Source organism: Schistocerca serialis, chromosome 1 (genome assembly GCF_023864345.2).
Source record: "Schistocerca serialis cubense isolate TAMUIC-IGC-003099 chromosome 1, iqSchSeri2.2, whole genome shotgun sequence".
Classification (NCBI taxonomy): domain Eukaryota; kingdom Metazoa; phylum Arthropoda; class Insecta; order Orthoptera; family Acrididae; genus Schistocerca; species Schistocerca serialis.
This window is the reverse complement of record NC_064638.1, coordinates 388817221-388843976: the sequence shown is the minus strand read 5'-3', so window position 1 is coordinate 388843976 and position 26756 is coordinate 388817221. Positions and strand designations below refer to the sequence as shown.

Genomic DNA, 26756 nt, shown 5'->3' with positions numbered 1-26756 from the left:
AAAAAAAAAAAGTTCAACAAACAAAAAAAAGAAAGAAATCATTGGCTTACAGTTTCTGTCTTACACATTCTTTCATTTTCTATCCCCTACTAATCCTATCAATACTACCAATAATCCAAACGTTTACTGTGTCCTTTATGTAGTGTACCAAAACTACCAAACTGTAGTTTTGGTAGAGCGTAACTATAGTCCTATAACATGTCCTTGTGGAACTGCAGAAACTACCTTTACATCTACTGGTATCGTTCCATTAAGGGAGACTTGTTGAATTTTATCCACATGGAAGTGTTGAATCTGGTCCGATACTCGGTATATTTATCACTAAATGGTAGTACAGAATGATGTCAAATTACTTCGTGAAGCCAATGAGCATGACAACTACATGACCGCCGTTGTCTATGCTGCTGTGGATCTCATGGAAGAATAGAGCGATCTGAGTTTCATAAGATCTCTGTTTGCGGAATCCATGTTGATTTTCGTAGAGGTATTGTCATTCTCCAAAAAAGGCATAATACTGCAGCATAAGACATGGTCCATAAATCTACAACAGATTGACTCAGTGATATGGGCCTATAATTATATGCAACAGTCCTACAACCCTTCTTGAAAAATGGGAATGACCTGTTCTTTTGTCCAGTTGCTATGTGGTACCCTTCGTTGCTCCAGTGATCTACGATGAACTGCTGCTAGAAGTGGAATAAGTTCTTTCCCATAATCTTTATAGAATCTTATGTGTATATCATCTAGTCGTGATGCCTTTCCACTACTAAGTGATCGTAATTTCTTTTCTATTCCGCAATCAGTTATCTCAATATCTGCTATTTCGGCGTTCATACGACGACTGAAAAGAAGAATCGTGTTAAAATCTTCTGTCGTGAAACAATTTCGGAAGACCGAATTCAGTATTTTCATTTACTCTATGTTAACCTCCGTTTTGGTACCATTGTGGTCACAAAGTGTATTAATAGAGGATTTTGAACCACCTACTGATTTTACATAAGACAAAAACCTCTTTGTTTTTTTACTCACATCGGTTGACAAAATTTTACTTTCAGATTCAGTGAACGCTTCTCTCATTGCTCTCTTACACTCATTTTCGTTTCGATCAGCTTTTGTTGTCAGGTGGGTTTTGACTGTCCTCGAATCTATGATGAAGCTCTTTTACTTTTGTAACAGTTTTTTTCACATATCCATTAAATCACGGGGTTTTCCCAACCATTAGAACCTTGTTGGGAACATAATTGTCTAAGGTATATCGAACGATCCTTTTGAATTTTTTGCATTTGTGCTCCACTTCTTCGGCCTCATCACTGAATATTTGACGCTGAATGCTCAGATAATCTGCAGTTGCCGGCCGCAGTGGCCGAGCAGTTCTAGGTGCTTCAGTCCGGAACCGCGCTGCTGCTATGGTCGCAGGTTCGAATCCTACCTTGGGCATGGATGTGTGTGATGTCTTTAGGTTAGTTAGGTTTAAGTAGTTCTAAGTCTAGGGGACTGATGACCTCAGATGTTAAGCCTGTCAATTGTAGCACAAACAGATCCAGCAGCCAATGCTCCTTGTGTCCACCTACAACAAACACAATCCCTAGCCATATCATGCTGTGTAAAGAAACTGAATAAGACGACTAAAAATACAATCAAAGCAGTCAGGAGTATCTGAGAAAGTACAATCAGACCCCAACAGAAAAGATAACTACCCAACAGTGACAGCAATGATAATGAAAAAACACAAGATATAGCGACGACAGTAAACAAATATTGAAATCTGCTCTATAGATTTGTCACTATAGCCTGAGACCACACTATCTACAAACTCTTAAAATGTAAATAAATGTCTCTACTGAAAATGGATATATCAACAGTTACTTCTTACTAGAAACTTTGCTTGAACAAAAGCTACTGCAGGAATTATATATGTAAACTTAAATGCACCGAGCTAAACTATACGCCGTATACTAACACGAGATTTAAACGTAGTCACTTGATGTGGCACTTCTGGTGGCGATGAAATTATACGTGGAAGCCACCTCACACACGGATATGCACCAAGATAAACGCAAAAACAAAGAAAGCACTGGTAAGAATTGGTGTGATGGTGGACTTGCCTATAATCTCTTTGACTGATATTGATCTGTCTCATGTAGAATTTGGCTTTCATTTCTCTTCAAGTTTATTAACACACAGCTCATTTGGATGATCAGCTTGATAAACTGTAGGACATCTGCCGGTACTAACTACAATATGGAAACACCAAAAACACAATATATACCTTGCCTAATATGGTGTAGGAAATTTGTTGGCATTCAAAACTGCTTGCAGTTATCTTAGAATGGATCAATACTGTTCCATTACAGTTTTCAAGGGAATCTTGTACCACTCATTCTTTAAAGTAGCGGCAAGTTCATGTAACAGTAATGGAGATAGGCAGTGATCATGAGAGATTGCAGGGCACTCTCACTTCTGAGTCGGTGTCATGCCACATCATGGTCATAGGGAATATGATCTTTATTTCGATTTGACTTCATACATTATAATGAAATGGTGGGCAGCAGTTAATGCTCTTGCTTGCGTGTTCTAGGGAAGGAATAATGGAAGCTTTACCTGCTTTCAAAGGAATAAGGTGCCGATTTAAACGACTGCAGTGAAAGCGCACGGCGACGGTGGGCCGAGGGAAGTGAGTTTTTTCTGCGGAACCTGGGTGGAAACATTTCCGGACGGCAAATTGCGTGGTCTCATTGCGCAGACACGTTGGTCGGCGCCAGTCGGCCAGCATCCATGTCCAGGTAGAATGACTAGCGCCGAGAAGTCGCCACTGCAATGGCCAGAGCATTGTAGACCGGCAATAAAGCAGAGGATGGGGCCATGTTAGGCAGGAAGCCGACAAAACATCTGTGTGCGATCTGCGAATTTCCGTGGGACGGGTCACTGGCGCCCAGACTCTGTTACAAAACATATTTACTAAAGCACGAGGCTTGTAGCGAGTTTGTGGCTGTTCTTTGGAAACTTCGAAATGGATGCAACAGAAGAGGAAACAAACTTTTTATGGAGGGCTGTGGTTCCATCTACGTCATGTTGTTAGCAAAAGTCACAGCATAAACGCATGGGAAAGAGGCCATGAAGCTAAATCTTTTCTTCCTTTTCTCACAATTAACTTTAAAGTGTGTAATTGGTCAAATCGGTGTATGCAGAGCAAAGGGCGTTCTCTGAGCTTCGAATGCCGCACTCCAGCTCGTGATTGGCTTGTGCTAAAGTGGGGGAAGTCTAAGGTCGAAATGGGCTTTTGCTACCGAGTTGAGAAGGAAAGCGGACAGAAAGTGAAGAGATCACTCTTGTACTGGCGCTTTACTAGTAAAGAACTGGAGGTTCCTACCTAAATGGTGAGGCTTGTGTCCTTTGCTAGTGTGTCATTTAGAATCTGTGCCAGTCACCTTTGCAACCATCAGAGGTACTGCTTCTAGCATCATGCACACAACGAGTGATGCGTGGGTGTACTTATTTGTCTTGAGTCAGCCGTGTAAACATTTGACATACCGTCACCCACAGTCATGGCACGGAGTCAATTTGCTTTGGCAGACCAGCAAACGGATCTACCTGCATACTGGAATCCATCTGGGTTTCAGAGGCTCATAGGAAAGTACCTGCAATCCAAATTAAACGAACGCGAGACCACGTACTTGCATTTTGCAGACGCGCACCATTAATAACAGATTGCAGCCGTCCATGACTTCTGTCGCCGAACGCAAAGTAGTGTGATACCCCTACCAGCAGGAGGGTAAAGTATTCGCTGCTACGGCTTAGGGCTCCAATATATGTTTCTCAGCACCCTGTTCTTTCGAACCATATTTTTCTTTTTGGAAGGGTAGAATATAGATGCTTGATGGTAGCATAGTTTTTGTGCCATAACCCGGATTCACGAGTATGAAGTCAGATGAAGCGATTAGTGTTCCGGTTAGTGTCGTGTGTCGATCCCCAACTGATCACTTTGTCCACCATAGACCCCATGTTAGGACAACGTTTGTCAAATAAAAATGTTTGTGATGTTTCTTTAGTCATTTTTGTTGTCTTGTGATGTTAAGGATGAATAAATCTGTTGTCATTTAGATCACAACTTCTCCCTGCGTTCTGATTAACAGTACCTTCCCATTTAATTATTAAAGTCCAGTTTCAAAACGTAAGTAGAAGGTTTTCAATAACACACCCTTCTCTCCAAAGTAGACCACAAAGGATCAATAATATTGAGATCTGATGACTTGTGGCCAGAGATGTGACAAATCTCCCGCATGCTCATAAAATCAGTTCTGGACTATACGAGTTGTGTGAAGAGGGGCCCTGTCTTAGAACACGGCATCCCCATTGGGGAGCAAACCTTGTACCATGATATGAGCCAAAATGATCACATAATAGTTGGCAGTAATGCAACAGTGAAGAGTAACCACGGTACCCATGCAATACTACAATATGGCTGCCCAAATCATCACCAGCACCCCACCATGTTTCACTCTTCAGACACAATCTCAGTCAGAAGTTGGACACAGCATGAAACAAGGCTCATCTGAGCAAATTACTTTCTTCGATTGGTCCACGGCCCAGGTTTTCTGACTTCAGCACCACGTTTTCCTCATGGACAAAACCATCATTGATGAGTTTTCAGAAATTACTGCAACCAGTCGCCTTTTATGTAGATGTATTTTATTTAACCATGACCGGTTTCGAGCTGCCTAGCAACTCATCATCAGATGGTATATACATTTAGTGCTTTTTTTTTTTTTGTAACCATTGTGTGGGTGGTTGAGTATCTGTGGAGATAAATCTTTCTGCAGGTATATATATATCTCTTTTAGGACGTATTTTTGAAACCATTGTGTCTTGTTTTTCACAATTTCACAAGTTAAAACTTTCACTAGATGTATATTACTTTTATGAGGCACTGTTGGAAACATATATCTTGTTTTTCGTAAACATCGCTGAACACACTTAGCCACATGATGAGTTGCTAGGCAGCTCGAAACCGGTCATGGTTAAATAAAATACATCTACATAAAAGGCGACTGGTTGCAGTAATTTCTGAAAACCTTTTCACACCACAGTCGCAGTGTTCCACATCCACAATGGATAAAAGTCTTATCATTGATGAGTGTTTTTGGAGTTCCAGCTCGCCTTGCAATTCCCTACTTATGGTCCTCCCTTCGTGTTGCTCTATAGTGGCATTTGCAGCTATCGTTCCCTTAGTTTTGATCACAATCCTCTTCAATGACCACCTGTCACGATCACTCAACACAGGCTTTCCTCTGTGTTGTAATTTAACAGGTGACTTTTTCTGCTTTCCCTGTAAGTGACATAAATCTTCGATACGTTGTCTCATAAAACACCAAATACTTCATATATCTTGGATACAGAAACACTAACAATATGAACAACAACATTGTCAATGTTAGAATCGATTTAGCTGTGACATAATGCACACACAACTACACAGAACACTATTCTGACCACAGCTGACACTTGGAACGTATTGAGGACGTTGCACAGATGTCATCTGTGGTCAAATATACTCGGCTAAGATCTGGATTTCTCACGGTGTTTCCGTATTTTTGTCCAAGCCTTGTATATCTTGGCACAAGTCATAACAATGCAAAGAATTTTCAGTCCTTTTACAAATAGCAATAATCAACAAAACAAGTGTACATGTGAAGCTCCACTGGACTGACACATTAACTGTACGCTTTAAATATGAAATATACACAGTCCATCTTTTTAACTAGTGGAAGCGGACTGCCTAAGTCTGCTGGCTGCATGATGTTTATTTTTTCACTCTCAGATGCTGACTGGCTTAAGTTGAGTTCACATATCAACAAAACTGTCACTATAGCTAGTGGCATACTGCATGTCTAGGCGTAGACACGTTCAGAGTACCAGATAGAAGGACTGGTAGTGTGCATAAACATGTTCAGAGCACAAAGAGACAGGTACAAAGGCCCATGCGTTAACATGTCCAGAACAGTTACAGGATTAATGGTTCTCTCAACTGAATTATGATCTCTCCACCTACAGGCAGCAGTAGGCTGTTCAAGCTGTTGCTTACTCGGAGTGTGACCACTAAGGACATCACCTAGCCTACCTTGATGCTGTTGACAATCCAATACAATGGCATCGTGGTACTGCCAAGCTTGGCGGGTTTGCACTGCTCACAGCATTGTAATTCCTGCCCAGCAGCATTTTTCAGGTCCTTGGCATCATTTTCCTTCCAGTCATTGGCCAAGCCAGTCACTTGTTGCATGTTTGCTCACATGTGGAGGCCAAGTGTGGGTTATGCTGGTGGATAGGTCATTTGGCAGCTGTTTGTGACAGCCAATTGGGCCATGAACCAGTCAATGGCTGTCCCAATGATTTCACTGGACTCTGGGGCTATGTCTGACATCTTGCACATCTCCCCATTGTATTTCGCTGACATTGGTGGTGGATGGGCAGCTGGTTGAATTTCACACAGATACAAGAGTGATGGTCGGCCTAGTAAACTTCAGTATGTACAGGCTCTTTGGGTTCCTGGAGTTACAATGGCTGTGGTGTTACATTGTGTGTTATACTGATCAGCACATACCTTTGTGGGGACAATTCTCTATGCAAAATATCTTTGGACTCAGATCATTGACAAAGAGAATTTCATTTTTCAGTCAGCTTCTTTGCAGGATTTGGACTCATTACTGTGGGCCTACAGCGTGTCGTTTGAAAATACGAGTCCTCTGACCCGAGCAGAAAATTTTTAAGGCATGTGTTTCTCTTAAGCTGTCAGAAGTACCCAAATTTTGTCATTCCCACCCCATTTCCTTCTCCATGTGCGATAAGGTAAAGGGTAAGTTGCAGCATTGGCAGGATCAGGGCGTCATTTCTCCTATTTTGTTGAGTCGGTGGGCCACCCTTTGCTGGTGATTCCGAAGTCCGATGGCACCGTGCACATTTGTGGTGATTTCAAACAGATGATCAATGTACAATGTGTCGCAAATTTGGATCCCATTCCACGGCAGGCAGAGTTGTCGGAGGCCAGCGTATTTCCCGCATCAACTTGTGCAATGCTTACTTGCAGTTGGCACTGGACGTGGTTTCTTGGACTTTTCAGGTCCTACACAGCCCCATTAGGCTTCCCTAGTTTAATCACTTGCCTCTTGGAATATCATCTGCAGCAGGAATTTATCAAAAGTATTTGGAGCTGTTGACCCTGCTGCGTCAGCTACCTTGATGACATCTGTGTCACGAGCGCTTCTCATTATGAGCATTTAAGAAACCTTCAGTCGGTTTTCAAATGCTTCCTGAAGATTGAGCTTCATTGAAGCTTGGAGAAATGCAGTTTTTTCTCCCTGAAGGTACATTTCTCAGTTCATTTGTGTAGTAAAGATGGTCTTAATATCATGACCACTGTCAACCTACCAGTGGCCAAGAACCTGACGAAGCTCATATTTTTTGGGTAAGATTTTGTAATATGTCTGCTTAACCCCAGGCTGCATACATCTGACAGCCTTTTAACTGTATTCATCTATAGATTGTCAATGGGCTTTTCAGTCTGTCAAGCAGCATTTGTGCTCTGCTCCCTGTACGCAGGGTAAACTTTTAACCCTGGCCTGTGGCGCTTCCCAGTACGGTATTGGTGCCATCCCGTCCCAACGGAATCGAACAGCCTATCACTTACACATCAAAGATGTGTTTCCATTGCACAGTGTAAATATCCACATGTGGTAAAGATTTAACAAGTTTCAAGTCTTCCTGTATGGGATGAGGTTCCTCCTCATCACTGCCCTCAAGCCATTGGTTTCCTTACTTGGTCCTCATTCCAAGATGCTGGATAGGACTCTGCACAGGTTGCAGCAGCAGGCCCTCTTTGTCAGTAACTCTTGTTATGACATTTGTTAACATTCCACTGCCCAGCATACCACTGCTGCAGGGGGCTCGACCTGGAGTTCAATCGACAGGAGGTTCTCGTGTTCGTGTTCCAGCAAACCCTGTCGGACTTTCCATTGACGGCATGTGAAGTCACGACCACTATGGACCCTACCAGTTTTTCCATCATATTGTTTCAGCAGTCCTATTGCGTTGGCCAGAGTGCAGCTCTTTGGGCACAGTGCAGGGGTGGTGCGTGTTTTTTCTACTCTTGATCAACGCAACGTTGTCCGGGGTGCAGGAAGTTCTCGTGCTTGCCGAGAAAGAACAATGCTGTTGTGTGGTCAATACCTTGGCACTGCGTACTGCACACTCCAGTTGCTGTATGTGTCGCATTGGTGTACGACTCGTATGATGGCATTAGTGCAATGTCACGTCTACTTGCACACGATCAGTCATATCAAACATCTGGCGCATTCTTGTGGGCTTGTGCACAGAAGCAGGCTGCATCACTTCTGTCCTTGGCTGGTCCTGGAGCACCATCAGGAGATGCCACTGATTTCACTGGCCCATTTTTAGGCAGCACGTGGTTGTCGGTGGTCGATGCATTTTCTAATTTTTCACACACAACCAATCTGTCCTCCACATTGTTGAATGCCACAGTTTGCAAATCATCGGTTATTTTTGCCATTGAGGGGTTGATCTGGTTGGAAATTTGTGTCACGGGAGTTTGAAGACTTTTGTGTTTGCAGTGTGTAGTGTTTCGAGAATTTCTGTAAATTCTAGAACCACTCAGCCTTCTACCGTCCCGAACACACAATATTTTAGATGTGAGTGTGGGGCGATAGAATCCTACCTATTGCGTGTCACATGTTTGTGTGTGCAGGTTTGAAATTCTATCGCCAGAAGAATGTAGATGCAGCGGTTGAACGGCAACGACAAGTACTTGTTGGGTGATCCAAGGAAGTTTTTAGTGAAAGTGTGCGGAAGAACCATGGCGCTCCTATATTATTCTGTGCTAATTGTGTCAGTGACCATTGTTATAATAACGAGAACAGTTGAGAAGGTACTCTTGAGAAAAACTTTTGTTTAGCCTTGTTGAAGGGAAGACGTATATTATGGTTCATGTTGAGACTGGACATGGTGTTCTAGCCGACCTCCTCTTATATGTAAATTAGTTTGTTTCTAACATCTGGATACACGAGAAGCTTATGAAGCAGTACATATTTACATGAAGAGTGAGATTTGTAATATGCCTGAAGTTCAAATAAACGTCGTTAGTTGAAGCAAATGAAACTTTGTATGTCTACTTATTTTTATAAGTAGAGAGAGTCTTAAGCAATTCCTGTACCTAGCAGCATACTTCGGAGACGTCGCCCTAGTATGTCAAGTACGTCATCTTGTAAAAGAAGTGGAAGTTAGTATGTTTACTTCACACTTAAATTGTCATCCAAAGCCTTTAGAAGTGGTATCCAGCGTCTCACTATTGCCCTGTTTCACTCGGATTCTAACTCAGATGTGGAGCACTCCCTGTGTAAATTTAAGACCAAAATGAAGCAATCTGTCTCTGCGGCTTCCAAAAATGATGTGTTGTTGATCTATCTGGCTACATACCAAGCAACGCTGATCAACAGGTGCAGTCCGGTGGAACGATGCATAGGTGTCAGTGTAGGGTCTCCTGGGTTTGCTGCACTCAATTACATACCCTGGACTAGCTGCCATTTGGGACTATTTTTTCAGCCAGTAGTATGGGTGGCTACCTGGTATCATGGTGGGCCACAAAGGTCAGCAGTTGTTTGTGGTAGATGTTGGTATCGACCCTCTCCTCCTCCTCCTCCTCCTCCTCCTCCTCTCCCCCTCGCCGATGTATGTGGCATCGCCACCACTGCTGCCAGTGGACCTCATCTTGCCACAACCTCCGTGTCATTCCAGCAGAGCTATCATTGTTGGCTCCTTTGGTGGTTGGTCCACTGTTGGGTTTCCAGGGGCATCCCCAGCTGTTTGCCAGAGGTTGCAGACCAAGCCTCGTCAATGTTGGCCCCATGTGGTCTTTTCAGGGGGCAGGGATTTAGTATTGCCCTAATTCACATCGTGATGGAGGCAGGTAAATTGCATGGGTAGCACAGTGGGATAGTGCCATAGAGGGCAGACGCGACATGTAGGATGGCAGACCCACTGGCAGAGTTGTTTACTTGTGGGTGGCAGGTTGGCAGTGCTTACTGAGTCTGACCACCATGACCTAGCTTAGCTTACTGTACTGTGTTGTGACCAGTACTTAACTGTTAGCCATCTACGCCGCCCAAGCACTGAGTTCTTCACGTGTTCATTTCTAGGTGGGTCAGTCTCTTTGCTTGCTGTAGATCGACTCACGTGGCATGTTTGTTTCCCTCTCACGGGGTTCTATTCCCCAGCTATATTTGAGCCACCGTAGGTCTGTGAAGTATCCATGCTCAAGTGCCATTGTCACACCTGTGCACATACTAAAGATACAATGAAACCCTCAATACCCAAAGTACTTACAACATAACTGTCTGCAGATACACAGTATGTTAATTAAGCTAAGAGTTAAAAGCTCTGATAACCACATAAATCAAAATAAACTCAAGGTTTACAAAGAGTTTCACTTTATTCTTATTCCAGACTTCATGGACCCTTAATAAAAAGTACTAGCTTATCAATTTAACTATATGGGAAGTCTGCTAACACATCTACTCTTGAAATTAATATTTGTACAAAATGTGATGGAGCTTCTCTCAAGTTAGTCGATCATCTGGCAGGAATGTTGAAAATTAGTTTGTGAAGACAGGCCTCCACATGTTAGTCTCATCTGTTTGCAGTGCAACAACACAGGAGATGAGTGATAATTCAGAACTACTATAATAAATAAGCATTTTTAATGATTTATGACATAAAAATGATATATTACTACATAAATGATATACAACACATTTTTACATAAACTACCAGAAAAATCAATTATGTAGCTGACAGCACTGGTCTGCAATTTGAGATCTATTACTGTGCCCAACAGTTTGTTTCCAGATGGCAACATCAGGATAATCTGGTAGGAAAAGTCACATCTAATCAATTATAGAGTACTGTCTATTGCTATTTAGTTGTATTTTCACATATACAAAACATTCATCCATATGACCCATTCACAATGATTGTTGGAATGGTTTTCGTAACTATCCAAGGTTTGCATTTTGTGTACTCTCACCAGCCACTCATCATGTAGTGTATTTTCTTCACTTCTTCAAACATGTCACCCTGAAAATACACAAATTGAAAAATTTAAAAATAAAGTCATATAAAGAATTAAATTTTTTTCTTGTTTCAGAACATCTGAAAATAAAAATATATATGTTTTTCAAAATAAACAAGTTTACTGTACACTGCCAGATTGGATCTACTTAAAACAATTATTCAATGACAGCACAAGAACATGCCTTATTTTGTGCAGGTAAACAAAAGTACCACACAGGTGATAATATTTTATGGCGGTTGGTTAAACACAAATTCACAATGTAAAAAAACAGTGATTTCTTAGGATTTTCTTGTTGAAATGCATAAATTAAGAACTCCTGTCACACTTTTTCAATACCTGCAATGTTGCTGCCATTGTTAGACACTGGTGTATGTAACACAAACAGACAGGAAATAAGTAAGCTACAGAGAGAATTTTCGAGCAGTAGGTGAATTGGCAGAATGTATGTGTGGAGTAGTAGGAAGAATATTGTTTAACATCTTGCAAGTAGTGATATTAGATATAGTGCCAGCTCATATTGGGGCAAGAAATTGGCTGCAGTCTTTTTCAAAGAATGAACTTAGCATTTGCGCCTTAAATCATATGGAAACAATAAAGATAAATGAATTTGGTACACCCCCCCCCCCCCCAGAATTCCTTACAAATGTAAATTCAGTGTCTTAACCTCTTAATAACCTTGCTTAGTGGAGCATGAAGATGGACAGCAAGAAGGAAACAAATTACGTTGAGGAATACGCAAGAAAGCGAATAATACATAACACTCATGAAATGTTCAGTGACATATGAAGGAAATGGATTACATCAGTATGAACTAAAACACATATAGGTTTGTAAATAAGGACAAATACGAGGCCTGTTCAGACGGTAAGTGTACTGTGACTAGAACAGGTTATGGTTTTTTGAGGGTTGGCAATGCTGAACAGTAGAGGGAGATCCCCTGACATGCGAGCCATGTGCTGTGATCCACTTCCTACTCATCGAAGGAATAACTCCTATTGAAATTTTTTCATGATTCAAAAAGTGTCTATGATGAAGGTGTTATAAACAGAATGAGTGTGTTTAAATGGTGTAGGGAGTTTAGTTGAGACCAAACAAATGTTCATGATGAACAGAGGAGTGGAAGACTTTCCACTTTAACTGATGGTGCAAGAACCGAAACTGTTCATGAAGACCACTGATTGAAAGTGGACGAAATTTCCACACGTTTCCACAACTCTTCAGAACTCTCTTACATGAGACTCACATAGAAACACTGGCATGCAGGAAACTGTGTACAGTTTGGATCCCAAAACAGCTGGCAGAGCAGCACAAGAAAAATCAGGTCAATAGTGCCCACAAGTTTCTTGAGCGACTTGTTGGAAGAAGTGGATTTTCTGAGCTCTATTGTGACTGGAGATGAAACGTGGGTGGCTAATTACATGCCTGAGACAAAAAGACAGCTGTCACTGTTGCATCACACCAATTCTTCACACGGAAAAATTCAAAAACCACAATTTTGCACAAAAAAGTCATGGCCTCAGTGTTATGTAATCGAAAAGGCATAATTTTGGTCGAATTTCTGCCTCTATGGGAGACCACCTGAGCACAATGATATTGAGACACCCTAAAAACTCAAAAGGAGTGAAATGCAGACAAGAGGAGTGTCCTTGTTACACAACAACTTCCATCTTAACACAGCCTTGGCCACTAAGGTGCTCTAGGACTCATTTGGTTGGGATGTTTTGATCCACTGCCCACATTTCCCTGACTTGGCACTTTCAGATCTTTTCACCTCCCATAAGGCACACAAAAGAGGAACTAAATTTTCAACCAACGAGCAGGTGCAGAAAGAGGTTCTGAAGTGGGGTTAGAAGCTGGTGGAAGAGTTCTTCGAGAAGGGCATAAATAACCTTATGCCACAGCTCACCACATGCGCTGAATGGGATGGCGATTTTGGGGAAAAATAGTCAACAACTGTATCAATGATATCCTGTAACTGTCTTTCAAATACACTTTTTCTAAAAAATATAAAAATCTAGCACACTTATTTTCTGAATGTGCCTTATACAAATGAAACATTGAGGACGCGATAATACAGGGAACAATGGATGAATAAGAGAAATAGTTTCCTTTGCCACCTGTGTCTCATGTGTTTTTCTTTTTCATTTTTAATAGAAATAACAACCTAACCAGGGAACATATTGCTCCCACCCATTATCCCAAATACAAGAGCACATTGGTTACTTCGGTGTCCTGTAGATGGTTTAGAACTGGGTTACCAGGTTTTCATGTAAACATTCACCACTGGATTATAACATAGGCAATGAATGGTGTGCATGTGGCAGTTGGTTGTTCAGTATTAACACAGCAAGATGGGTCAACATGGAAATGTGACAAATCGCAGGAAGGTGTTTTTGTGGTAGGAGATACCCATGCCCACATTGTAAACGTAGCAGCCCAATTTGACCAATTGGGCTAACTTGTCTACAAGGAATGATATACCACTCGCAACCATGTAACACAGTGGTTGTAGAATGATCCTAACTGACAGAGGCCAAAGAAAGTGTCCCATCTTGCAAATGGCAATCACTTTCAAACAACACAGAATTGCTGCTGTTACTGGGTATAGGCCAAGCTAAACCAATTTCTGACCTAACATTGTGAAAAAAATTGCACGCAATGGATTTGAAGTTGGGTGCCTTACAAAAGGCCATCCTTCACAGTGGCATATATAGCTGCACATCTACAATGGACCAAACAACAAAAATACTGGACAGTATTTGACTGGAGGCATGTAGTAAGGCTGACAGTCACACTTTTGCCTCTTTTCAAATGATTCAAGGTGTCGAGGGTGCTGACAGCACAATGAGGCATTTAACCTGCAGTTGAAGTTCAGGCTGGAGGCAATTCTGTAATTTGTGGAAGCGGTGTTCATATGAAAACTCGGCCCCACTCATTCAGATTACCTCACACACGAAAAATGATGTTTGCTTGAACATTCAAGGTGACCAAGTGTTTGCCTTTCCTGCACGTCTTTATGATAACTATGCTGTTGACAGTCCCATCTTCCACGATGGCAACAGTCACGGTAACAAGACTGCATGCAAATGAACACCACACGTAGCCCATTACATTACCTACTCCCACAGAAAATATTTAGGTCATTCTGGAACCACATGTGAAATGTAGCAACAATAAAAGTGCAGTTTACAATAAAAGTGCAGTTTAGTAGCTCTGCAGAATCTAATCATCAATGAATGGATACATGTAGATATGGCATACTTGAATAAACTTGTGGACTCACTTTCCGCCAAATTGCAACCATTATCAATGCTAGAGGCAGTGTTACAAGATACTGATGTGCTATTTCCTATGGTGGGGAGGTCACTTACTTTTTGTCTTCGCATTTTTTAAAATAAATAATTACTGTTCAGGTATACTCATAAGAAAGCGTTAACTACGCATTCTGAGATAGACTGAAGTTTTCCTCGGAGCTATTTCAGAAAAGTTCCAGGTAACACTTTGTCTTAACACCTTTAAATACGATAGTCATGAAGTGCCTATACTGAGCAGGAACCACCTGAATTTCTTAAGGATGGGGATTTGAAGCCAGTGAATCTGTTGAACTCTTCTGTATCTGTAATGTCATTTGTAGTTCATTGTCTAAAAGAGATTTCAGACTTAGTTGTTGTAACATATCAGTTTTGAGATGATATGGAACAAGCTTTCATAGTAATTAGTAAGCTAATTTGGATTTTAAATTGGATAGTTGTTTTACAAATATTAACTTAGGCACAAGAGATACGAGTGCCATTTCGTGGATTGTAGAATACTCTTCCAAGAATTTGTGCTCTGACCTGAATACCAAAGGGCCTTCCATCACACCAGTCGAACACGTTCTAAATATGACACAAATAATAATGGATAATAGGTCCTGCCAGGAGATAGCACCATGCAAGTGAAAGCAATTCAACAGAAAAATGAGCAGAACAATGGGAATACTTGTAACTAAGGCTGAGACAAAGTTTATGGCTGAGGCTGAAAGTTTGTATGCTAAAAAATATTTCAGCAATTTTACTGCAATCTACAGATAAATGAATAAACCTTTGACTAAAGCAGAGAGTGAGAGCAATAACTATTTGCAGTTCTGATTTCTGCAAGTGATGATTTACTCTCAGCATATGAGCTTCTGAGCACCACCCTTTGCTGGGTTGTAGCTAGAAAATGAAATAAACTACAATATTTGTGTGGAAACTATGGTGATTGTTTCAATATCAGTTTCATTCTTGTGTTGTACCATTATTATACTGAGACCTTTCCTTCTCCACAATTTGAGGACATTATAAGAAACATACAGACTGTTAACAATGTATAATTTACATTCCATTTGTCACATCATGAACTTATCTAAGTACTATCAGATAAAGCTAGAGCTCAAACAAGTGATGTAGTACCTGTAACTAATCAAATATATATCACAGATTGTAGTAACACTGCAATAATTATTCATGCAATTTCAAAAATACAAAAACACAGAAAGGAAAAAAAAGCCAATTCTCTCTCCCTCTCATAGCTGCTTTTGGAGTTATTTCATGGGATAATGAAATATGTCACACTTCATCTGGACCATATGAACAACAGTGGATGTTATTTTGACTTCATGGAAGAAGACCTAAAAGCAGGTTACTGTAAAACTCATCCAACATTAGATATGACACCTTACTGCAGCAGCATGCTGTTCTACTTGGATATTGCCTTGAGAATACGGCTTAATTCAGCATCAGCAGCATTATTTAGCCATGGAGGAATGCAGGACACAGAGATGATAAAAAGCCTGAATTTTAAGTTATCACAAATTGTACAGAACTAAATGTATCATAATCTTCCAAAATTTGAAAAATAATGCCCGTCCATTGTTACATGAGCAGGGTAGTCAACAGTTTTTCTACTTTCAGAACAGTCATGTTAATGAATGTAAAGTGATACCTTCTAAGGACACACAGAGATTTCTGGATTCAATAATATACACCGAATCGCAACTGACTATGCATGCAAAAGTCTTTCTTTTTTAGAAGAGGCAGTTTTCTTACTAATTTACTTGAAAAAAATTATATGGCACAGTGGTGAATAGCTGTATGCAGCACAGTGATAGTATACTGTAAATGTAGGGTAAAGGTTATGTTTTTACCATTTCCTTGTGTTTTGTTAATGTACAGTTGACTCATTCTCCATCCCTGAAGGTTATTTTTCTTGATGGAATTTACGGTACATAATGAATTCAAATGGTAAGGAAAACAGTCTCACAACCATTTCAGTTTGCCCATGTGATAGCTATCCTCCACCATGAAAGGCACTCTTTAAGACCAAGTTCCATTAAATATTATGATGACTATTCTCTACCATGAAAGGCACTATTTAAGACCAAGTTCCATTAAATATTGTAATGAAGTATCCTTATGTATAGCAATAAAAGCTTAAATCACTTCCCACTGTAGTCCATATAGCAAAATACTAGGCTGCCAAAAAAAGGGCACAATCCATTTTCTACAAGGTGATGCAACATTTAGTATCCACCAAACTGAACTTGTACTTCAATTCTTGAGTCTGCCAGTGCGAGAGACAGGTAAAGGTAGCTGTCAACTTTTGAAACTGATCAACCATATCTAAGAAACTGCACTTGCAGTAGTAACCACGATAACATTGCTAATTCTATTCACTCAAAACATTGCTCTGCTTTTCACATTACATTGATACAGTTAACGGACAACCAGGATTCTTGTAGTGATCTTTCTGATATTGTGTTTAACACTGGATTATTATGATCAAAAGGCTGGGATGTTTCCGCCTAACAGGCAAAATTATGAACCTCACAGTGTTTCTTAAAATGTCCTTATCCTTAGTGAGTTTTTGGCCCTTTACCACATACTTGTATTTATTATGGCAGACTTTTGGCAGAAATCTCTACATTCCACCACACAAGAACACTTCTGCACACAAAAAATTAGAGAATATATATAAAAGAATGATTTCAGATGTAGGAGATAAAAATATAAAAAAACTTGCATGCTTCCAGCCTATTATGTCATATGGGATTATATTTTGGGGTAATTCATCAAACTGAGCCAAAGTTTTTAGATCGCAAAACTGTAATAAGACTCATTTGTGGTGTAAATTCAAGAACATCACATAGAAACCTGTTAAAGGAACTGGATATTCTAGCAACTGCTTCTCAGTATATTTATTCCTTAATGAAATTTGTTGCAAATAACATGTCACAATTTCCAATCAATAGCTCAATACATAGTATCATTACTAGGAATAAGAACTATGTATTAGGGTTGCAACTTTAATAGTGGCAACTATTTATTTACAGCTCGTACAAAATAGATACGTGTTTCAAAGTTTTACTGACCTTCAAAGTAGTCACCAGCATTGTGTATAACCTGTTGCCAGCAATGTGGAAGTCGTAGGATACTCTTAGCAGTGCCACTTGTGTTGACAGTTCGAGCGGCGCAGTCTATCGCGGGATGAATCTGTAGCAGTTCTGAAGCACATACTGTGAAGTGTTTCCTTCAGTTTAGAAATTGAGTTGAACTTATGAGGGCTTAATTCAGGGAAGTGCAGTAGGTGGTATAGCACTTAGCAGCCCCATCAGTCAAAGAAATCAGTAACAGCTTGCACTGTACGTGCTTGAGCATTGTCCTGCAGAAAGTGTCATCACTTCTGTCTCTAAGCTGGTCGTAGGTTGTGTTCCAAAAATGAACAGCATAAAGACAGAGGTGATGACACTTTCTGCAGGACCTGACCATCATTTCGCAGGACAATGCTCAAGCACGTACAGTGCAAGCTGTTACTGATTTCTTTGACTGATGGGGCTGCTAAGTGCTATACCACCAACTGCACTCCCCTGACTTAAGCCCTCATAAGTTCAACTCAATTTCTAAACTGAAGGAAACACTTCACAGTATTCGCTTCAGAACTGCAACAAATTCGTCCCGCGATAGACCGCACCGCTCGAACTGTCAACACAAGTGGCTATGCTAACAGTATCCTACAACTTCCGGATTGCTGGCAACGGGTTATACACAATGCTGGTGACTACTTTGAAGGTCAGTAAAACTTTGTAGCACATATCTATTTTGCATTAGCTGTAAATAAATAATTGCCACAATTAAAGTTCCACCCCTCGTACATAAAGTCCTAAAATCACTTACCTTGGTTCAATATACAGGAACACACATTTTCAATAAATTGACTGCAACCATTAAATATTTGGTTTCAGATAAAACACAGTTGAAACAGAGTTTCAAAGACTTTTTGATAGTTTGAAAGTCTTTTTGATACTCCAGAAATGAATATCTTAACAGGGACTGTTAGACCAGCTTAAATAGAAATGTCTGTTAGATTTCAGTTTTGAGAGCACTTGGTTCAACAGTCAAGATTAGGAGGTATTTTGTGTATGATAAATTTATTAAAAGTGGATAATTATGTTTCATTCTGACAGGGTATTAATTATGTAAATATTAGCAGTTCCAGTTTACTGTAATGTATGCACATACTCTCACAATCTCCTGACAAATGATCAGGGAAGTGAGTGTAATATTCAAATGTTTTATGTTTAAGTTATATCATTTCATTTTTTGGTCTTTGGAACAAAAACTGAGTCTAATGTATTGCTTGTTGAAGGGAAATAATGAACAGAGACTCAGCTGGTTTGTAAATGGAATGAGGATTACCGGAGTTTGTGGAAGTAAAGAACATGTCAGTAGTAAGCTCAGACATAACCAAAACTTATTTAACTTCAAAATTACTAATACTTTCTGAGTGTGTTAATGCTTCAAGTCAAAATTTTACAAATCAAGCTGAACAAGCTATTTTGAATATCACTCTAAAGTTTGGTCAAGCTATGTTACTTGGCAGTGACACAGCATGCAAAAGTAAAAGTTTGCAAAAATCTTCTCTTAGATATAACATCTGAAGGGCAAATGTGTGTGTCTCTTCTTATGCAGCCAATCTTTCAAGGAATACCATTCTCTTTCTGATTAGCAATGTGCTAATGGCACTGAATAATAATGACTCTGAAGAATGGAATTGACACACAATAATCATGCACTTGGATTATGCTGAACTGCATATACAATTATTAAATGTTTGCACAAAATGTGTTTTGAAACTGCCATTTACAGAAGTTACAGCTTAATTGGGTTAAAGCAATTTAATAGCATCATATATGCCACCTTTTGCAATATTTTATATGTCTAATAGTGGTCTACTCATTAAATCAAACATGAACATAGATGTCCACATGACATACTGAAATAATGTGACATAGTCCCTTGTCTCAAGTGAGTGGAGTATTTCGAGCTATATCTGTGAACTGTGCACTGTAGCGCTGTGCACGTTATTATGGATCATTATGAAAATGAAAGTAAGCTTCCAATAGAGATCACTACGACAGTATCACAAGTCCTCATTTCATGTGTGGCTTAGAAATTAAAACAGGAACTCTCACACTAGTAACAATAAACTATAAACTGCATGGGACTACAACTTTATCCTTTGTCTCGTGTATGCTGGAGATCAAAATGTTGACCGTTCAGCTAACTAGTACTACCCTAAGTGCCTGTAAGTGTGCATGACTATTAAAATGTAAACTCCTGGAAATGGAAAAAAGAACACATTGACACCGGTGTGTCAGACCCACCATACTTGCTCCGGACACTGCGAGAGGGCTGTACAAGCAATGATCACTCGCACGGCACAGCGGACACACCAAGAACTGCGGTGTTGGCCGTCGAATGGCGCTAGCTGTGCAGCATTTGTGCACCACCGCCGTCAGTGTCAGCCAGTTTGCCGTGGCATACGGAGCTCCATCGCAGTCTTTAACACTGGTAGCATGCCGCGACAGCGTGGACGTGAACCGTATGTGCAGTTGACGGACTTTGAGCGAGGGCGTATAGTGGGCATGCGGGAGGCCGGGTGGACGTACCGCCGAATTGCTCAACACGTGGGGCGTGAGGTCTCCACAGTACATCGATGTTGTCGCCAGTGGCCGGCGGAAGGTGCACGTGCCCGTCGACCTGGGACCGGACCGCAGCGACGCACGGATGCACGCCAAGACCGTAGGATCCTACGCAGTGCCGTAAGGGACCGCACCGCCACTTCCCAGCAAATTAGGGACATTGTTGCTCATGGGGTATCGGCGAGGACCATTCGCAACCGTCTCCATGAAGCTGGGCTACGGTCCCGGACACCGTTAGGCCGTCTTCCGCTCACGCCCGAACATCGTGCAGCCCGCCTCCAGTGGTGTCGCGACAGGCGTGAATGGAGGGACGAATGGAGACGTGTCGTCTTCAGCGATGAGAGTCGCTTCTGCCTTGGTGCCAATGATGGTCGTATGCGTGTTTGGCGCCGTGCAGGTGAGCGCCACAATCAGGACTGCATACGACCGAGGCACACAGGGCCAACACCCGGCATCATGGTGTGGGGAGCGATCTCCTACACTGGCCGTACACCACTGGTGATCGTCGAGGGGACACTGAATAGTGCACGGTACATCCAAACCGTCATCGAACCCATCGTCCTACCATTCCTAGACCGGCAAGGGAACTTGCTGTTCCAACAGGACAATGCACGTCCGCATGTATCCCGTGCCACCCAACGTGCTCTAGAAGGTGTAAGTCAACTACCCTGGCCAGCAAGATCTCCGGATCTGTCCCCCATTGAGCATGTTTGGGACTGGATGAAGCGTCGTCTCACGCGGTCTGCACGTCCAGCACGAACGCTGGTCCAACTGAGGCGCCAGGTGGAAATGGCATGGCAAGCCGTTCCACAGGACTACATCCAGCATCTCTACGATCGCCTCCATGGGAGAATAGCAGCCTGCATTGCTGCGAAAGGTGGATATACACTGTACTAGTGCCGACATTGCGCATGCTATGTTGCCTGTGTCTATGTGCCTGTGGTTCTGTCAGTGTGATCATGTGATGTATCTGACCCCAGGAATGTGTCAATAAAGTTTCCCCTTCCTGGGACAATGAATTCACGGTGTTCTTATTTCAATTTCCAGGAGTGTATTTTTAAATAAACTACACATTACACATAAAAACAGGAAAAGACTTACAGCTTCCTCTTCAGCTTCAGAATTTTGTGGTGAAACACCAAACTTCAAGAGATCCAGGATTTGTCTCCAGCCTTCCTTGGGAGATCCCAGAAGCCTGTCAACTGTTTTGATCCTCCATATACACCAAAATCTATGTTCAACAACAGGATTGAGGTTTTTCTTCCTCAGTGGACTATTCTCTGAACTAATATTCAATCTCTTGTTTGGTCCCTCTGTTTGTTGGTCATCATCACAAATGAGCTGTCGTTTACCAACATTTGGACCAATTTCCTCAGAGGCAGAAATGGCAGCTATTTTTGCAATTTCATTCTGTTTTTTCTCAAAATTGCTATCTCCTCTGTATTCTTCCTCGGCTGGAGGCACATCATCAGATTTATTGCAAAGGGTATTCTGCACGCAATTTGAAGAGGATGAGGCTTCTTTTCCCTCAAGTTCATGGGGACTTACAAGCTGTTCGCTGACTGGCAGATTACTTTCAGTCATGTTTCTACTTATTTCAACATTTTCTGAGGTCAAATTTCTTGTAATCATCTCTGAATCTGATTCTGGTTTTACAGAATCTTCAGCACTACATTTCACATTAGACACTGTATCGATATCCACTTTATGCATATTAGAATTATTATCCTCAATTTTAGAAACATCAGCAGCAACTTTCTGCTGTTTGTCAATTTGACATATTTCAATATTCTCAGTGTCTTCATTATCAGGAAATTTTCTTTTAATACCATTTTTTCCATTCGGAGGACCAGAGTCTTCCCCATCAGTTTTGTCAATGTAATATAATTCTTGAGTAGGTTTCTCAGAAGCTGATTCATTTCCATTAGTTGTTATCTCATCTTCCACAATTATGTCACTTCCTGAATATTTCCTCCCCAAGTATTTTTTATTTTTACGGGATCCTCTGTGTTTGGGTAATTTAACACCATACCGCAAATGAAGCATATTACAAAAAGAGGGGAATTGCTGTTTAGTCACACAAGATAGAGCACGTGCCCGATGACGTGCGATTCTTGTATGAACTGCAGGCTGACCCCTTCTGATTCGTTTCATTGGGTGTAACGTATGAACACTCTCAATTTTACATCCACTGTCAGCGACTGAATTATCTCGATTAGTTTCTGATGACAAGCTGTTGCCTGCATTTGTTTCAGAGATGTCCATTTTCGTTGCTTCATCCCCTGGGCGAACATCATCTTGAACAGGTACAGAGTCATTAATTTTGCTGCTGTCTGCAATGCTAAAAAAGTGACGCAGGGCTAAATGCCTCTCACAATATGCACATTCTAGAGTGTTATCTTCTGAGCTCTTCAGCCAACCACAAATCACTAAAACCAGTGCACTTATTCCTTCTTCAGAACAATTTGTTTCAATGATTTTAAACAAATGCTCCAGAATATCTCTGCTCAGGCCCTAGAACAAAATATGTAAATGAATTAGCTCTGCCTTGTGTAAAGTGTTTTACATAAAAATGGAAAAAAAGTAACTTAAAAAATTATCCAAATGATTCTTTGCTTAATTTACGAAAGTAAATACTAAAATTTTAGAAAACAAGGTAAAGGATTAAACTACACATTGCTACTCCCACTCTAATTTGAGCCGATTATTAAAATCTGTTTTCACAGACAACAAATTTGGCATAAGATTTTCTTTTTACCATCGTTCAGTGGCAGCTAATGAAAGCTGTTTGTTTAGCTTTGACCATAACATGGTTTTAACTTCCATGAAGATTTACAGTGAAAATGTTTAACAATAGGAATTGAAGAAACAGATAGTTTGGCAATGGAGAAAAAATAATAATGATAAAAGATGAAAGCAGCATATGACAAAATGACATTTCCTGGCCGTATCAGACAATGTATCCTTAATTTGACGATTTCATTACACAAATTAGCTACGCAGAATTCGTAATTGATGTATATTGAGGGAGAACCTCATAACTTGAGAGAAAACATATGTAGTGAGGTGGTATTGTGAACTTTCAATTGCAATTTTCATTGTAGGTCAAATATTAACTACAAGACAAAAAAAGAGTTCACCCTGACTGGAACAAACAGTATGGACTAAACACGATAATTTACTTAAAATATTTTGAGAAATTCAGTATAGTTTTTGTCATAAAACACTGTTGCTACTGCTGTTCCAATCAGTTACAAAGAATCTGCATAGTGTCCTTTGAGCCATTCTGGTTTACAGTCCACATGGCACATATGAGGGCAGAAATGGGAAAATCCAATGCATTTATCTTAGTCATTCTTATGATCAACACACAAAATATTCACATTTCTTATCTATAAATGCATGCAATTATTATAAAATTTATACACAAGTGCCAAATAATTACCATTTTATCTAACACAACTTGTTGTATCTTTGGTAACTCACTTTCATACATAATAATTTTTTTCCAACTGTGGCATATATTTTTGCACAAAATTTTTGGATGAGTTATGATCTGTATAAATCTATCCGGACAGGGACAAAATGACCAATAGCACAAATTATCATGTGCTTTATGAGCAATATCGCCCCACAAGTCTGGTTTCTGGACTGCAAAGAAACAAATAATTGACAGTTAACTAAGAACTTTTATGACAAGTTATTGGAAAATGCCTTAATGATAAGAAAATAAAGTGTTTACATTAATTACAAACATCAGAATTTCAACTCAGTTTTTTTTGTTTTCACATAGTTGATATTCTTTACAAGTTAAGCAGTCACTCCTCATTAACTTTTTTTTCTGACTCCATAGACTTATGTCAAGTTATTTCATTTTCATTATACTACAGACTCAAAAACAATACAATAAATAACTCTTTCAATATTACTGGATTATGTGGTCCAGTAATTGTTTCTACCATATCTTTTTCTTCTAATCTTCTGCCAATTCACCACACACATCAATTAAGCATCATGTCACGTCAGGCTGTATTCGCACTGGATGTCATGTCCCGTCAATTCACTTAAACACAGTATCAAATGGTGAAAGTGAGGTTATGAGATACTGTCTGGGATACAAAAAGTCAGAATATAGTAATGAATTGAGAGACTAGCAATGATAAATTTTATTACTGCACGAAACGAACTTCATAACATAGGTTCTTGATCAATTTTGTGTGGTAAAGTAGTGAGAAGTGAAACAACATTTCAAGATATCAACATCTATTTGCTAGCGAAAATATATACACATAAACACAGAAAACAATATTTATATGGAAACAAACACATCCTCTTTACCTTACCCACAATTTTGTTTCCTCGCATAACTAATAAAGTCATAAATTATATTTTTCTCCTTCATTAGCGTTGATCTTTTCACCCAAAAATGTTATTTACTAAAAATGCTTCATCGACATATGTTTTCTTTATACGTAGTGCAAACTTCAGCTCTGTTCTGTTATTGTAAAACCTAATAATTGTTCACCATCAAATACCTGACAATGCTTATGGAAGAACACCCAATGGAAAAACATCCAAGCTGTCATGGAACATTTGCAGTTTGTCACGAAAACAAAGTAAAATAATAAAATAAGAATTAAGAAGAAAGTAAAGCAGGAAATCCACTAATATAACATAAGTGAATGCAGGGAAAATACATTCACTTTCATTGTTAGCAGACTATGACACCGTGGAAACTTTCTACCTGAGAAACAGTAATGTGACGTGATGACCCACTGACAGCCAGTGCGAGTGCCACCATTTGAAAAGCACTGTGGATTGTTTTGATGGGAAGTGGTGTGATGGCAAATTTGAATTGGTGTTCATACTGCTCACTTTCATCTTTTGCCCCCAGTTTCTTTAATATTCTCTCTTTTAAGGGATGAATTATTTCCAACAGTACAGCAATGTCAATTATTCATATCTCAAAATCTAGTTAGAGGGCCTACATTTTATTCTTTCGGTATTTGTATTCTCAAAAGCACGTGATATGAAAGTCACATATTGTAGACTATCTTAAATGCCTAAACTCTGTAGCTTTTGTACACATAAAATAATGGATTTACGAGATTGGAATAGTTTTATTTTCATTAACTAATTTTTTATGGCTTTTTGGTGCAACTCTTAGTTGAGGTGGTAGGTGTTTGCTGCATAGAAGCATGTAATACAAACAATATGAGGTACTTACACAACATTCTCCTGCCGTACTGACATTAGAGGGAAGGAGGGAGGGAGGGAGGCAGGCAGGGATGCAGGCAGGCAGGGAGGGAGGGAGGGGAGGAGGGGGAGGGAGGGGAGGAGGGGGAGGGATGGAGGAGAGGAGGGGGGAGGGAGGGAGGGAGGGAAGAGGGGAGGGAGGGAGGAGAGGAGGGGGGAGGGAGGGAGGGAGGGAAGAGAGGAGGGAGGGAGAGGAGGGGGAGAGGAGGGGGGAGGGAGGGGGGAGAGAAGGGGGGAGAGGGCGGGGTGGGGGGGAGGGTGGGGGGAGGCGGCCTGGTACCTAGCGCTGCAGGTTTCGAATTCGTGCCAGACAGCATGGACCTCGATTACCACTAGAGGTCTCTCCAGCCGTTGCGCCAGAAACCGTGACCACGCACACACTCCTAGCCCGCGTATAATGTGGGGGTGCCACGGTGGAGCATGTGGTCCCAGCCGCCAATAGCGATGTACTCTATCATGTATGTAAGTGCCTGCCTCTTGCTTAGCAGGCAGTCTGATATTCGTGTTAGTCTATTGACAACTTGCCTACAGAGAGCGTGTTTACATTACTTTGTTTCCGTGGACATTGTGGATTTGTGAGTTTTCACTTGTGACCCCATTGCTATATGTGTGTTGTTCGTTAGGTCTGGCTTGGTCGTCCGTCGTCATTCATGTCTGCCCTTCCCTGTTCGTTTTGTTTGTTCATGGGCCGCTTCCGTTTGGTTCTGCCGCGCTTTCCTTTTCGGCAACCCCGCAGTCGTTCTGGTCGCGGTTACAACATTTTGGCGACGAGGTAAACGGTGGTAGTTGTTAGCATGGAGGTGAAGTTGGTCTGTCTTATGGATCAACAGTAGCAGCTCATGCAGCAGCGGCAGCTCCAGTTAGACAGCTTACAACAGTCGCTGCAGTTGCTAAAGGACAAAGTTGATGCCCGGGACGCATTCCCACAACAGCTACCGAGTCCTCGGGTGTTCGATGCTTCCCTGGTCCATCGTCATTCCCACCATTTAATGATGCTAAAGAAGACTGGGAAACATACTTACATAGGCTGAAACAACATTTAACAGCTTTTCAAGTCACAGATGACTCCTTACAGTGGTCATTGTTTTTGTCTTGCGCTTCCCCAGACAGGTTCTTTCCTCTCCGCAAGTTGGCACTGTTGTCCGATCCTGTGGCTCTTTCCAGGAGATATGCCTTTTGCTGATAAACTATTATTCCCAAAGCTACCACGTGGTCACCTCTCGGCTGGAGTTTCACCAGTACCATAAACAGCATGGTCAATCACATTGTTCCTGGGTCACGGACTTGCAAGGTCTCAGCTGTCGATGATATTTTACGTGCACAAATCGGCAGTGTAAGGCTTCTTATGCGGACTCCTTGATC

General features: G+C 40.9%; 1 protein-coding gene across 6 annotated transcripts in view; it reads right to left on the bottom strand.

The window, feature by feature from the left end:
* Positions 1 to 10476: 10476 nt before the first annotated feature.
* The window catches only part of LOC126471200 (uncharacterized), a 50316-nt gene continuing 34036 nt past the window's right edge, over positions 10477 to 26756 (bottom strand). For all 6 annotated transcript variants that reach the window (XM_050099343.1, XM_050099325.1, XM_050099317.1 and 3 more), the window contains exons 4-6: positions 23584 to 23789; positions 21240 to 22652; positions 10477 to 11139 (exon numbers count right to left, since the gene is read on the bottom strand). In XM_050099343.1, the coding sequence (XP_049955300.1) occupies positions 11086 to 11139; positions 21240 to 22652; positions 23584 to 23789 (1673 nt within the window). In that variant the 3' untranslated portion in view covers positions 10477 to 11085. The remainder of the gene's footprint in view (positions 11140 to 21239; positions 22653 to 23583; positions 23790 to 26756) is intronic.